The sequence below is a fragment of the Saccostrea echinata genome, unplaced genomic scaffold (assembly GCF_033153115.1).
Source record: "Saccostrea echinata isolate AGI-Se365-2 ecotype Australia unplaced genomic scaffold, CSIRO_AGI_Sech_v1 ptg000009l, whole genome shotgun sequence".
Classification (NCBI taxonomy): Eukaryota; Metazoa; Mollusca; class Bivalvia; order Ostreida; family Ostreidae; genus Saccostrea; species Saccostrea echinata.
This window is the reverse complement of record NW_026889758.1, coordinates 17,030,679-17,047,157: the sequence shown is the minus strand read 5'-3', so window position 1 is coordinate 17,047,157 and position 16,479 is coordinate 17,030,679. Positions and strand designations below refer to the sequence as shown.

Genomic DNA, 16,479 nt, shown 5'->3' with positions numbered 1-16,479 from the left:
ATAATGCTTTGGATTTTCTTCAAGAGGAAAGTTAATTAATCCCATGGGACTAGTTGCAGCTTTCACAGTTTACAATAGGAACATTCTCAGCAGTTATCTCTCTTTGCCCTGGCATTCATTCTTATGTAAAGTAAGGAATCTACCCCACCACCCCAGCTCCAAAGTGGATGACACAGAGAACCAAACTTAGCATCAAAATATGTCTTACTGCCTCTTCAACCAACATACCAAATTTGAACTTAATTGGTCAACTACAAAAAAAGTTATTGGAAAAAAACAGAAAATTTGTGGACGGAAGAATGACAGACAGACAGACAGACAGAGTGATTACTATAGGGCGCCCGCAAATCCTTGCGGGGCTCTAATTAATACAATTTACATGATCACACACTGTGGAATCATTATTTTTCATGGGGAGACCAACGTTTTTGGATTTCGTGGGGCCACCCTTACCCACAAATTTACAACACCACTAACATTTATGTTATAAATATATTGATTCATTGAATCTACCATATAAACGAGTGACCCATGAAATTATGTCTCAACGAACAAGTAAAATTTTGCTTGCCCATGAACATTGACCCCCACTAATTAAAATGATTCCACAGTATTATGCTTGTACCTGAGTGTTCTGCCCTTCTGCAAGAGTTCTACCACATTATACTTGGGTTCAGGAGGAGGGGGAGGGGGTTTGGGGGGAACTTCTGGTTTCTCCTCAGGGGGATTTTCCTGAGGTTTTTGGAGGGGTAGTTTGACCTGCACTCTCTGGGGTTTTGGAGGTTTATCCTGTGCTGGCTTCTGAAAAAGTCATTACCATATATTTATCGCTATTGTCTTCAACTTTTTGCAGTCATGACATCCTATGATATGCTTAAATTCCTAAAGCAAAGCTATGTACAATTATAAAAATTTAATGTCTAACCCTATTGTTTCAAGTCACCCCCTCATATCATATTGTACTCAACGTATACCTTTAAAAAATTATACAAAAAATCCAACTGTTTTGTTTCTGTACAAAGGATGGAGGTTATAAAATATCCATAAATACAAGTGATAATTTAATGTTTAAAAGTTCATGTTTTTTTTTTAAATAAAAGAATGAAAACTGCTTTCTCTTAATCTTTGAACTTCTACAAGACAGATATAACAAGCAAGTGAAACACTGACACCATAGGCTTGCTAGGTTTGCAATAATAGCACTTCTCAACTAAATTGAGCTCGAGTTTTGCTGCCCACATGCTTTTTACAAGCTATACCAGTAATTCAAACTATTTTAGCATTTCAGCTGGCCCACTTAAACAACATTATGTATCTCTAAGTTCTGCAGAAGCTTGTAGTAGGTGATTCATGCTTACTATATCGCTTTGTGCAGTTGGTTTTTCTTGGGGGACCTCGTCCCCATCTGTTACAACATCCACCTCTACCTCCACTTTATTTTTCTCCTCCTCCACTGGGGAGGAGCTCCTTGAGTCCTCCTGCTTTGTTTCCTCTTTCTCCTCCTCATTCTCCTCCTCAGATTCATCAGCCTTCTCCTCATCTTCCTCATTGTCCTCAACTACACCTTGAACTAATTTAGGCCTCACTGTATACAACAAGATATTGTTTTAACACAAACTTGAAATAAGTGTAAGCCTCTTAAGAGATGGATACAAAAATCAGAGACAAAAGTAGAATATTACAACTCTTTTAAAGCAATGGCATGATAAATGTTGAACAAAAGGTGTCACTTGTTTTGGGTCCATTTTTATTTACCTTTCGGTTTGTATTTTATAACTTATGTAGAAGATCCATGTTTATTTACTAGGAGTGAAACGGTTCACCGCGGTATCGATGCACCGCGGTATTTTTTCTCGGTTTGATACACGGTGCAAAATCTCTAATTTTCGGTTCGGTTCATTTTTCGGTCGGGATCGTTATTCAGTCGGGTTTGGCATAAGGTATAACACGTTACTCAGAATAAATAAGTATAGAAAACGTAAATTTTTGATGACTGATTGCTTGTAAAATAATTTTTGACAGTCAAATAATTTTAATCAATTTTTTCTAGTCAATTTGCAAATAAAATTCGTAAAATATGTGACTAGATTTAGAAAAAGAAAGCATAAAACAACGTAGAATTTGTTTCCTTCTATCAAAATGTATCGTATCGAAAATAACCGAACCGAGACAAAATTATACAATACGTATCGAACCGTAAAGGAGGTGTATCGTTTCACCCCTATTATTTACCTTTTGGTTTGCATTTGTTTAGGTATTATATGTAGAGGTGTGTCTTGTTTAGGTCCATGTTTATTAACCCTTTGGTTTGTGTTTGTTTGGGTAGTTATTTAGAGGTGTGTCTTGTTTTAGGTCCATGTTTATTTACCTTATGGTTTGTGTTTGTTTGGGTAGTTATTTAGCGGTGTGACTTGTTTAGGTCCATGTTTATTTACCTTTTGGTTTGTGTTTGTTTGGGTAGTTATTTAGAGGTGTGTCTTGTTTTAGGTCCATGTTTATTAACATTTTGGTTTGTGTTTGTTTGGGTAGTTATTTAGAGGTGTGACTTGTTTGGGTCTTTGTTTATTAACCTTTTGGTTTGTGTTTGTTTAGGTAGTTATTTAGCGGTGTGACTTGTTTAGGTCCATGTTTTATTACCTTTTTGTTTGTGTTTGTTTGGGTAGTTATTTAGAGGTGTGACTTGTTTAGGTCCATGTTTATTTACCTTTTGGTTTGCATTTGTTTAGGTATTATATGTAGAGGTTTGTCTTGTTTAGGTCCATGTTTATTAACCTTTTGGTTTGTTTGTTTAGGTAGTTATTTAGAGGTGCGACTTGTTTAGGTCCATGTTTATTTACCTTTTGGTTTGTGTTTGTTTGGGTAGTTATTTAGAGGTGTGACTTGTTTTAGGTCCATGTTTATTTTACCTTTTGGTTTGTGTTTGTTTGGGTAGTTATTTAGCGGTGTGACTTGTTTGGGTCTATATTTATTTATTTTTTGTTTGTATTTGTTTGGATAGTTATTTAGAGGTGTGACTTGTTTTAGGTCCATGTTTATTCACCTTTTGGTTAGTGTTTGTTTGGGTAGTTATTTAGAGGTGTGACTTGTTTGGGTCTGTGTTTATTTACCTTTTGGTTTGTGTTTGTTTGGGTACATATTTAGAGGTGTGACTTGTTTGGGTCTGTGTTTATTTACCTTTTGGTTTGTGTTTGTTTGGGTAGTTATTTAGAGGTGTGACTTGTTTGGGTCTATATTTATTTATTTTTTGTTTGTATTTGTTTGGATAGTTATTTAGAGGTGTGACTTGTTTTAGGTCCATGTTTATTAACCTTTTGGTTAGTATTTGTTTGGGTAGTTATTTAGAGGTGTGACTTGTTTGGGTCTTTGTTTATTTACCTTTTGGTTTGTGTTTGTTTAGGTAGTTATTTAGAGATGTGTCTTGTTTTAGGTCCATGTTTATTCACCTTTTGGTTTGTGTTTGTTTGGGTAGTTATTTAGAGGTGTGACTTGTTTAGGTCCATGTTTATTTACCTTTTGGTTTGTGTTTGTTTGGGTAGTTATTTAGAGGTGTGACTTGTTTGGGTCTGTGTTTATTTACCTTTTGGTTTGTGTTTGTTTAGGTAGTTATTTAGAGGTGTGACTTGTTTGAGTCTATATTAATTTTAGGGATGTCAACGAATAGTCGACTATTCGACTATCAGTCGAATGGACCGACGATCGAATAATGAAACGACATTCGAATATTATTTTAACTTAATAAATGCAATAAATGAGTGATAGATGAGATGGAATTCTCATCAAAAAAATGAGAAACAGACTTTTTTCATAGACAGTCGATAATTTTCCTCAACAAAAAAAAAACGGTAGATTTTCCATGTATGTATAGAAAGTACAGCAATTATAAATGCTTCACTACTGCGAGAATTAATTGTCAGTAACTGCCTGTGTTGTTTTTGTAATAAATTACCAACCAATATAATGGGCTTTGTTTGTAAAATTATTCACTGGACAATTATCTTTTGTTATTTTAAGTTTGCTCAAATGCAAGGAATAAACCTGTTTTGATACTTCGATAATTATTAAAACAATGCACTTACATTTTAAACTGTTTGAGGACATTTGATAGCCCCCCTCCTCCATTTTATTTCATAATAAGCTTTAAAAAATATTGGCTGGTAATTTTTAATGCTTACTCAATAAAAAATGACCGCATGTACAGGCCGATTTATGAATTCTATTTACGGGGAAATAATAAATTTTGAAGAATTAGGTTTCTAAATTTATTTCATAGAATCATGCTATCCATGTGTTACGTTACATTAATTTTGATGTTACTTTTTAAATAGATTTAAGTAAAAAGGTTTCTGAGTATGTACCAATGAAGTATAAAATAAAATTTTATTTTCAGAAAATGTTCCGAATATTCGACTATCGTTCGAATAATGCAATAGAAGGATCGACTAAGGAAAATAAATATTTTGACATCCCTAATTAATTTATTTTTTGTTTGTGTTTGTTTGGGTGGTTATTTAGAGGTGTGACTTGTTTGGGTCTATATTTATTCACTTTTGGTTTGTATTTGTTTAGGTAGTTATTTAGAGGTGTGATTTGTTTGGGTCTTTGTTTATTTACCTTTCGGCTTGCGTTTGTTTTTTCTTCTTCCCTTTCTCGCTGTTCCTAACTTCCTCTCATACTGTCGGGTTCTGTTTATGGCCTGGGCATAACATTCAGCAAACTGAAACAAGACCTGATCTTTAATCTTTAAAGCAAAATAATAAATGGTCCTTTTCTTCTCAAAATGTTTTGTTATACAACAGTATATCGCTTTGATCATAACAGTGTTCTCTGAATCCCATAAACATTCAATCATGAAATTGTTTGAACTGGAGGCACTAATTGATGGAAAATGTAAAATTGATACCTCTGGATCGGACTTTGAATTTCCTCCAATGGAAGCATATGCACTCCTGAAATGACAAAATTTCACTTCTCAGTAAAAGGTGACTTAGTTTTCTAATCAACATATTTTATGAATCCTAAAATTATTTTGCAAAGTTGAGTGAACTAAAAAAGAGTCTGGAGTTGAAGCAGAAAATGCAGGATAGATAGTTTAATAGCACTGCAAACAGAGAATAATTATTTACTAACTAATCAAATAATGGATTACTCTCAATTAAAAATCACAGCTAACCTAAATTATTATACTCCTGGTCCTATATTCTAATTGATCTTGATATAGAATTATGCACTCTCCAAGCTTATAATAGATTTATTTCAACAAAGAATCGTTCAGAAGGAGCAAGGAACACAATTTCCTAATGTCCTAGCCATGACTAATTTCTCTATGAATGACCTTGTCCTGCAACAATGACCTTGACCAAGCTTTTCAAAAGTAAAAGATAAGGGCAGACAAAAACCAAAAGCAACACAGCAGTAAATACCCCCTTCCCCACCCCATCCCCCAAGCCATCCCAAGTCATCTTCTATTAATCTTTCAAGCAAAATAATAAATGGTCCTTCTCTTCTCAAAATGTTTTGTTATGCCAAATATTTATCTTTATGCAATAGTTTTCAAAATACATTGATAATTCATCATAATAAACTTCTTTGTAAGAATGGGCTGTACCTGTATAAACAAGATGCTTTATACAGAGCATGTAGTTACATTCAACTCCTCCATCTTTAAGAGGCAACACTGTATTCTTTATTTTTGTTCAAAAGTGTATATATATGTTTCAGAGCAGTACAATAAAAACAACCAATATAGACATGAGCTTTAGATATTATGTTTGTCAGGCATCTCTGTTTATCCATCTCATACAAAGGGAAAACTCTTGAAACATGACAAATCACACTTGAGAAATTGTCTGCCTCAAGATTCACTCAAACTAACTCTGACACAACATCTCAACAACAGTGATAAAATACACAATACAAAGCCTTGATTCATGCATTAAGTTATATGTAGACAGATTTATCTTTGTGAACATTATCTTACGTGGCATGTTTGGCATGTTTGGAGTTCCTGTATATACAATAGACAGGTTATATATATATATATATATATATATATATATATATATATATATATATATATATATATATATATATATATATATATATATTTATATATATATAAGAGATCTACAGCCGTCTATAAATAGATCTACTGCAATAGCACAACTACACGGTATAACAACAGCTGATGGTGAACTACTCACTTGGTTCTGAATGTAGGACTTATTCTGAAAACAGCAGGATGAAGACTGAGATCCAGAAAAACTTACTACACAAAACTTCTGTTGTATATACTTATTTCTTACTAAATCCTTCTTTATCAATCATTACCAAGATTTTGGGAACATTGGTCGAGATGAATTAAAAAAGTTCAGTTACGAAAAATGTTTTGTTGCCTTGAGTATGTGCATGTATTACCTGAAACTAATGGCACTGAGCTCATAAAATAATGGGTACCCCCAATATTATAGAAAGAATTGCAGTGTCCATGTTTTGCTATGGAAAACCCCAAATATATTTCTGATTGAAATGTAAAATACGAGATGCAAAATACCACTGTGTGATAAAGGTTTTATGAAAATTTCATTAAATTTGCACTCAGTGGTGAATGAGAAGTTGAGGATAAGGGATGGCTTACCTCAAGTGAAATGGGGGAATGGACACCCCCATCACTGTACAACTTTTTAAGCTGGGGAGGGGGGAGGGGGGTATAATAAGCATGACACACAATCTGATTGGTTACTAGTCTAATGGTTGAAAACAGTGCCATATCAGATGCTATATATACTAACCATGAGTCCAGGCAGCATTAATGCATTGCTTAAGGAACAACAGAGAAAATAACTGTATTATCTAGGTCTCCTCAGTTATCCCCCGGGACCACAAACTTCTGTATCTCTGTATACCCTTTGGCTTCACCTCAGAATTTACCGAGGTAAAGACAGTGATAAATCCCCCATAATACTGACAGAAAAGGTCATATTTCTGACTTATTTTAATCTTATACCAGTATTTAATGTTAATTTTAAATAACCCACAAAATCGGTGTCATCCACTTAAGCTATTCATTAATGATGACTCTTAATTAGCATTTCTCCTTTTTTGACAGTTTGACCTTTGACCCCAGAAAGTGCTATACTTACTTTGCCCTTTGACCTACAGATGTAGATGCAGCACTTTTAGCTTGTGTTCCTCCTTTATGTCTACAAAATAAAATGTTTTAATTCACATTTCTCTGAAAACTTTAGTAACACCAGTTAACTGTACAGACTAACATTTCTTGGATCATCCTTAAAATAGACAGCAATTACATTTTGCAGAAATGTATTTTTTTTTATTTTGCATCAAGAACATTTAGTAGTTGGTCTTCACTGTAGGTTCTGGTAGTTTCCTAGCTACATCAGATTAATAGTTGCAAAAAGTTGAATCTATGACCTTCAAAAATTCTAAATTTAATGGTTACTCTTTATTCTGCAGTATGCTCCATTTCCTTTTGGATAAAATATACCAGTTTTATTCTAAAATTGTTACCAAAAATAATTCCTTATGCATCAAACCAAGTAAAATTAAGTATATGTATTAAATCATTGTATTATTTTTATATCGTTATATTGCAGACTTTACCTTTCTGGATAGAGACGACTGTGAACCATTAAGTTGTGAGTAGTTGAGAACTGAAGAAACGATCTAAAAAACAAAACCTCAATTCAATATAAACTTTTCCATTACTAGGGATAATGATGGCCAATGTACAAAACCTTTGTAAATGACTGTCATTGCTTCACATTCTTCTTATGCCCTGTTCACACGGAGAGTTTAATTCGAATTAAACGTAAGTTACTGCGAATTAAATTTGATCCGCGTTCACACGGAGAATTTAATGCGAATTAGTTTAATTCGAATTAGTTTACTGCGCATTAAATTACTTCGCATTAGCTCCGTGTGAACGCTAAGCGAAGCTAATTCGAATTAAATTTTGACGCATGCGTAAGGGCAGAATTAAGTCACATGCCACATGTCGGTGGTCAAATATAGGTATTTGCATTATTTTTGAGTGGAAAACAAAGGAAAACTATGTAAATCACTAAAAACTGTACAGACACTATGAAATTATGTCAAATGTATATCTGCTCTGCACAGTGTGACGTGACTTGCAAATGATGTCATAATAGCCTTACTGAATAGCCTTATAGTAGAAATAAAATTTTAATTCGCATTAGTTTACTTCGCATTAGCTGTCGTGTGAACGCAATTTAATTCGCATTAGTTTAATTCGCATCATTTTACTTCGCATTAATTTACTGCGAATTAAACTCTCCGTGTGAACAGGGCATTATTCATTAAATTGTTTTACACATATATGTATTATTTTAAGACATTCTAATATTTTCAGTTTCAACATATCTTTAATGCTCAACATATCTTTAATAATAAGTGTGCTCTTATAGAAAAAGAAGTTACTTGAGCTATAAATAGAAACGAATTCTAATCAAAGTAACAACATACGAGTACAAGTCCCAGGAATCAGCAGTGGGGAATATCCTAACCCAGCCCCCCTTCCTTTGGTCTTCCTCTTTTATTCGTCGGAGGATCTTGATTTCCTCACTATTCAGACCAGCCATGCCCCGGGGCTGGGGGTTTCCGGGTCGACTTCCAGACGAACTACCTGCAGACTGGGGTCTCTGTTTCTATATATGGTAACAAAACATACAGAATTACTAAATGGAGCCATGCATTTTCATTGACCTCTACCTAAAATATTCACAGATTTTTAAAATCTTCAAATTTCCAAATTTCAGCATCTTTGATAATGTTTTCAAGACTTGAATTTCTGTTGATTGCTTATTGCCACCCATTAAAACTTCAATTTTAACAACTTTGTTATATAAGCTATGAAATAACAGATACAACTGACATGTGTTTCTAAAAAAATTCTTTTTTCTGGTTAAGCAAATAAGAAAACCAAAAAAAAAAACAAACAAACAAACAAATAATCAAAATAAAACAAAACTCTAGGCCACCACAAAATCAAGGAATGAAAACAAAATGCCTTCCAGTTGATGGATCTTAGAATAAAGCTCAGGTAAATATTGACAGAAAGGGGAAAAATGAAGTAGTACTTGTTTTTATGGTAACAATTGGAAGTCTGGTGCTTAAATTATCATCACCTGAATTTGCTCCATGACATACACAAACTTATATTTTAATATTTAAGCAAATTGTTATGTAGTCAGTCAGCAATGGTGTTACAGCTATAAATATCAAAGTTTAATTCAAATGCTTTTTGACTGATTGAAATCCATGAATGTCTATCCATTTAAGTTTTCAAAAAGAAGACTTTATGATTAAAATTAAAGTGTATGGTGGTTGGGACTTGCCGTTCACTTCGACATATTCATGGTATTTGAGATATTACTATTCAAGATACCGAAGTTCAACTGTAGTAAATCTCAGCCAATATGAAATATAACTGGGTTTTTGTTTTTTGTTTTGTTTTTTTTTGGCTTTGTCATGTTTAATTCCAATTAATGGGAAAATTGTTTCATAAACAAAGCATAAATCATAGCATATTAAAATCTATAATATACTGTAGTTTTATCGTTATTCGTAGAACACCAATTTTCATGGATTTCGTTGTCGAGTCAATCCACGAAATCAAATGTTCATCGAAGTTTGGTGCCTCCATTTTGATTTATGATAAACTTTTAAAAAGCCAATTTTGACAATGTTTTAATATTCTGCAGGAGATGAACAAACATCATGTAGATCTGTAAATGCAGTGCATATACCAATCAGTGGTATTGCCCCAAAGGATGATAATCAGGTGCAAATGTGTTAAAATTGTTATTCTCAAACATTATAAGGGTCCAACCCCCATTATCACCTGCACAATGATAACAACAAATTATCATCATATAAAAATTCTGATAGAAATATTTAATTACTCTCTGTTCAAAACAGGCTAAATTCATACAAATTATCAACACAATTTAATGCCTCTTTGACTTTTATCTGTTTGTTTAGAAACATATTTTTTGTTAAACATGAAAAAACGGGTATGTATGTTGCGAAAGTCCTGCAATTTCCCGGCTTAATTATTTGTCGTCCATTTTGCATCTTTCAGCGTGGAGTCGTATCCAGCGAGCATAGATGTGTTTGTTCAGAGATCTACAAACAAGGAGGTCTGGATGTCTCTGTCACGTCCAGAAACGCACACTGTGCATGTGAAAATAAGTATATTACACCATTTTGTAAATTGAAATACTTGATTGTTGTTACTTTTAATATCCTGTTGCCACACTTATTATCGTTCTAATACACATGTGTGCATAAAAGATAAAATTCAAATTGTCTTAATATTTGAGATACTTGCATACCTTTTCCCCCAAAAGTTGATTAAATAAAACTTTATTTTTCTAATTAATTGTTTTTAATATTCTGTTTCAATATCCAATATTTAATTGGCCCATTGAGCTCATAGTGTTACAGCGGAGAAGGTATTTGGAATGCCTCACCCTTTATTGTTAAACCACACTGTGTTGTAAACGCTTGAAGGTTCCGACTTCAAAAAATAGAGAGGAGTAAAATATAAATAATAAATTAAAGAGTTTTCACCTGTTTGTGATTTTTTTAAAAAAATTATGTACTCTTTAACATTGTAAATGGCATGATGGTACCCGCTAAAGCATATGGCGAGAGAAAATATGAAAAGATGACAATTTTTTTTTCTGTTAGGACCATTATCCACAAATTTACATATCCTCGTAACTGTGATTTTTTACTAAATCCACGAAAATTGATGCCCACGAATATTAATGAAACCACAGTTTATACTCTAGTCATTAATCAGAGAGATTCATATAGAAAAGGCAATAAAAAACAAACTATAAAAAACAAACTAGTATACCATTATATGTAATGTATAGTTCTGCTATGTCAATCTAGTAAGCATCTGTTTTATTGTAAACAAATAAATATCCAATTCCACCAAACCAAATCAAATCTGTTACATGGGGTCATTCATGGAGAGTTATGATGGGACATGGACACTTACCAATGATGATGCAGATGAAGGTCTATATCGAGCAGACTGGAAATATAGTGCAGTGAAAATGAAAGTAACAAGGTGCAAATCTTTATCAATCTTGTTAATATATTTTTCCAATTTTATAATGGTTTTTATGAGTAAGTGAGATTTTAAATAAGTAACAAGACTGATATCAGATAGAGAGTGTCTCTGAAAGCATAGTTTGTCACATCAATCAGTGACAAATCGAACTACCTTAATTTTCCCCCCTCTGAATGTGCTAAGATTCTACACTTCAGTTTATTGTCCTCCCACCTGGACCCCTTCCATTTCCCATGATGTATTCATAACTTTAGACCTTCTACTTACCCCTCCCATTTCTGATTGCTATCACACTATGCTTTCAGAGAAAAAGATTAGAACTTTTTCATGCATAATTACAGATTTTTTTCTTTACCATATGACTTACACTGCATATGAAAATGTATAAAAAATTTTGATTTTTATCTTTGTACATAAAACTCACAAATATTTTATTTATAACTGAATTGTTTGACAAGATTCCTATATTAAAAAAAATTTAAAAACAAAACAAAAAAAACTAGACAAAATACACTCATAGCCCTCAACCAAATCAATTATCAAGCAGAAAGAGAACCATATAAAAAAGAATAAAAATTCACCCATAAGAAAAAAAAATTATCTTCAGTATAGTAACACATATAAATAAATTGGTTGTGTACTGAGTATCTACCACTATAAACCACATCAAGAAAAAGCCCCAATAACCAAGGAAACTGCCCCAATAACCAAGGAAACTGTCCCTTAACCAAGGACTCTGCCCCCATAACCACTGACAAGTGTGAAATGCTAGCTGTGTACCATATCAAGGATGGAGACATCATCAGTGTTCAGACGTCTCTCAGCCTCAAGTTTCCATCTACGTCTTTCCTACAGTTACCATAGCACACTTTTACTTTCTTTAGAATGATTGTAAATTCCCCTACAGTTTTAAAGAGGAAATTTACCACAACTAAGAATATGTCCATAGAACATGAAACCACTCAGTGTTACACTTAATTGTTCTAACCTTTACAATCTGTGTGTTAAGAAATTTAATATATCTTAGAAAGTTTATTGGACACTGAGCCAGATACAAAATGGGAAGATGTGAGGTCAAGGTTATATGAAAAGTCAATCTCAAAGATATCTTGACCTTGTTGAATTGTTCTCATGTGACTGTATCAAGTTTGATAAAAATCTCTGACACACAGTGTTAAAGGCAAAGTGAGATGAGAAGACAGACATGACAAACATTATGCCCTGATCAAATAATTGATGGAGTTTCATAATTCTCTTGCAGACTGTGTCTTTATCTTTCAGATAACTGCATTAATATATAGAGTAAATGCAAAGTTTTTCCAATAGCTTAGACTATATGGTCTACTGTTGTTACAACATATTAATGATTATATATTAGAAAGATACGGGTAATATATTACTTGGATACATGCAATTATGGCTTTGTGTTAGATATATAGATCATAAACTCTAAGTATTATTGTACTAAAGATTGTTACAGTGACCTTGGACATAAATATACCAAGAAAAAATTCACAGAGGAGAGAAAATAATAGAAAAAAGGAAATATTATAAATATTGTAGGCTCTGTTACAGAGAGATTCTGGATTACAAATTATATCTCACCGAGATCTTTTCTTGAATTGTCCGCTCTTTCTAATTAACATAATCAAATATAAATTAACTTGTACAGAACACACACTAAAGCCATGACTATTGTATTAAGCCAGCTCATTCATCATGCTTTTAGTAAACTAGTATACTGCATGATAAAAATAAAGCACATGCTCAGATGTAACATTCCTCCAGAAACCAAACTGATCCAAAGAAAACATACATACATGTGTGTTTATTTAATACTTTAAAATTGATGTACTTCTCTTTAATTCAATTTCCCTTATACTTATTAGATGAAATTAAAAATATTGAAAAGTATGACACAATCAGCAAAGAATAGTATCACTACTTGCCATCTAATCCCAACATCCAGGAAGGTTTCTCAGACACAACAGAGAGAGATGTAGTGCTGATGAATACTTAGAAAGGATGTGAAATGTTTCTGTGTCTAAAAGAAAGTTTCTTCATCAGGCATGCTCAGCTATTTTGACAGTGACGTCTTGACAGAGTTGCTTACCTTGGCATGCACGGCTATTTTGGCAGTGACTTCTTAATAGAGTTGCTTACCTTGGCACGCGCAGCTATTTTGGCAGTGACTTCTTAATAGAGTTGCTTACCTTGGCACGTGCGGCTATTTTGGCAGTGACTTCTTGATTACGTCGACTTTGCTGGAGAGTTCTCATCATCGGATCATGACAGACAACTCCTGCAAGAATCAGATTACAAAGGCAGGTAACTTTTACAATTCAAGAAAATATGTTTTACCAGGGTTGTCCCTAAGAATTGAAATTGCAGGGGGCATTAAAAAATTAGAAAGGGGTCTGGGGTTCCTCCCTAACAGAGGGTTGAGAGGGAATACCAGAATAACTGGGGGTTTACGACACTATAGGCAGGGAAATTCCCGGACCCTTGTGTCGTAAGGACAACCTTGTATCATAGTATTACAGTAAGGCATATTTTTCTTTATGATAAATTTCAAAAATTCATAAAATTAGAAGTATGTGTGACTACTTCTCTTAATACAAAAGTTCTTAACACAAGGCAAAAATAATATCCCAGCTTCCAAATCAATTATGTGTACTAACCTGTGAGACTGAACACATCACACATCATATTTGTTTTAATCTTCATATCTAAAGGGGAATCACTGTCAAAATTAAAAAAAAAAAAATTCATTTTATTCAGTGGTATGCAACAGCTTACAGATTTGTAAACTAGAAATATGTTCATAGGACATGAATGCCCTGCCCAGGACTCATTACTAATGCAACATGAAAATTTGTATTAGTGTATGAAATTTGATGAAAATATCTTAGGCCAATTCAACTTAATTAGTAGATCATCATCCAGGGTCACCAAAAAATATGGGGTGGGTGGGAGGATTTTATTTTTTAATTTTTATTTATCATTTTTTTGTGTGTGTGTCTGATTTTGACAGTAATTCTCGCCATCTGAATGTCAGGTTGGGGTGGCCTGTTGTCAATATTTCCGCTCACAAAATCATTGTAGAAATCGATGATTTTTTTTTTTATCACTAAAATTTGTAGCATACCAACCCCTTCTTTTGATCACACCTGTTGCAACACGAAAAATAATAAAAACCATTCCTCTTTCTTGATGTGCGTTGATGTTTCTAAACCGGAAATACTTTTTGAAATATATATACCGGAATCGAACACGAAAAATTTCCGGAAATCATAATTTTTGCAAAAAATTTTTAAAAATTTGGGCGGGCCAATTTCTGAGGGGCAGGCGGGGATGATAATCTATCAATTAAGTTGAATTGGCCTTAAATAGCTTTTTTTTTAAAACTGTGTTTTATACACAATGAATAGGAAAATCAAAGGTCATTGGGAAGGTCAAGGCAAAAAAAAATTGGACACAATTGATAAATTCTCCCAAAATATGAATCGGTGCATAAGCTCACATTAGAATATCTCTTTGAAACTGAGCTAAATGCAGAATATTGAGGTCAAGGTCAAAGGGAAAGCAAAGATAAAAAAAAATTGATGCATTCAATAGACTCACCTAAATGTATTAGCAAATTAGATTTGATAAAAATATTTGTTTCTTTAAAGCTAAGCTAAACACAAATTTTGGAAAAATGAGGTCAAACACTATGTGTCCCTGCCATATTCATTGCAGGGCATAACACACCCAATTTACATCCACAGTTCACAAACTCTGGAGTATTACAGGTACAAAAGTTCTAAACATTCAGTGTAAAGTCAACTTAAAAATGATTTAAATGAGAGTTATCTTTCTTGTCATACTGCCTTCAATCTCTGTAGTGCTGCACTTTCCATGTTCTGCATTACTGAATTTTTCTCTGTAGTAGGGGGCTAATATTATCTTCATGAAAAACTATTTTTGATTACTGTTTGACACATCCTCAACACTTACCATGCAAGGGAGGGGGATAAATTGACCTCTAGCACCCAAGGTTTTAGGTTATCATCGACTAAAATATCAAACCCATACAATTCTGGAAAGGAAAGAAAAAAATTATGTAAACTAATGTTTCAAGTTACCACATTTAAGAATTGTATGTGAAAACCTAATGAAATTTTTTTCTGAAAAAAAAAAAAATTTATCATCACACTAATAAGTTTAACTTTTTTCAAAACAAACCCTCTTCAATATATATTATCTAAAAATAGGTAAAATTATCTTAAACTACTATATTATCTAAAATTTTATTTAAAATGTAAACAGGAATAACAAATTTAAGAAAATTGCTGAATACAGTAAAACACTCTTATAGCAAAGTGCCAGGGATGAACAATTTTGACTCATTATAAACATTATTTATCATATCACTTTTGCTTACAATATGTTTTAAAACCATGTGGAATGAAAGTCACTTCAAGTGAGTGTAAATCCATTATACGGTAAGCATGATTGCTATAACCATGTTTGACTGTATTTGTAAGCATACCAAAACAGTTTCCTCTGAAAGGCATAAACATTTTACAGGCAGTGGCTACGGGCACCTCCACAGAGACTATTGTCTTAATGATGACATCTTCTATCCTCATCATTAGGGCTGTACAAAGTCAATAAATCACATTACACACAAGCTTAACTCTATCTTGTCAAACCAAGCTTACACATTTCTCATTATATAATGTTTTTATCCATGTCTAATTCATGATATCTTTGGCCAGAAAAAATTCAATTTTCATATTCTTGGGGCCAGATTTTTCTAAAAGAGTCCGACATGAAGCTATAGGCTTTATTCCTCCTAATATGTCGTACACACTGAATGTAATATACAAGTGAGTTTTAGTCATTTACTTTCAAAGATTATTTTATGGAAATATTGTGCTTCCATTCAAATCAGGACATGCCTTAGCACAAGTTGGTAAAAATGATCTACTTCCTATCCTACAGGAAAACAAGGGAGTGCCCAGGGGTTTTTTTTTTTTCACCCAAACTACACGAATTACAAATCCTGTTCAGTAACCCCATTCTGAACTTTTACAATAGCTAAATCAATTATCTACATAAACCTATAACAGGAATACATTTTTCATGAAGGACATGTAAACATTCACCAGTGATTATTGTTGAAAGATATAGAATTAATAAACAAAAAGTATTTCCTAAAATTTCACCAACAAACTTTTCATATGTGCATGCATGGTGATTGTACTTATCATCTATGACATATCATTCAAATTCTGCTATATTTGACATAAATGTAATGAATTTCTCAACTACTTTTATTTCATCTGGAAGAGATGTGTAAATTTTTA

General features: G+C 33.0%; 1 protein-coding gene across 2 annotated transcripts in view; it reads right to left on the bottom strand.

Annotated features, from left to right (window-relative positions):
- Nucleotides 1-16,479, bottom strand: part of LOC133181896 (tubulin polyglutamylase TTLL5-like) — a 63,081-nt gene that overhangs the window by 14,281 nt on the left and 32,321 nt on the right. For both annotated transcript variants that reach the window (XM_061316546.1, XM_061316547.1), the window contains 13 exons: nt 15,660-15,767; nt 15,125-15,206; nt 13,807-13,868; nt 13,339-13,427; nt 12,731-12,760; nt 11,051-11,086; nt 8,503-8,684; nt 7,621-7,683; nt 7,140-7,199; nt 4,901-4,946; nt 4,612-4,714; nt 1,359-1,585; nt 626-801 (listed from right to left, as the gene is read on the bottom strand). In XM_061316546.1, coding sequence (XP_061172530.1) covers nt 626-801; nt 1,359-1,585; nt 4,612-4,714; nt 4,901-4,946; nt 7,140-7,199; nt 7,621-7,683; nt 8,503-8,684; nt 11,051-11,086; nt 12,731-12,760; nt 13,339-13,427; nt 13,807-13,868; nt 15,125-15,206; nt 15,660-15,767 — 1,264 coding nt within the window. The remainder of the gene's footprint in view (nt 1-625; nt 802-1,358; nt 1,586-4,611; nt 4,715-4,900; nt 4,947-7,139; nt 7,200-7,620; nt 7,684-8,502; nt 8,685-11,050; nt 11,087-12,730; nt 12,761-13,338; nt 13,428-13,806; nt 13,869-15,124; nt 15,207-15,659; nt 15,768-16,479) is intronic.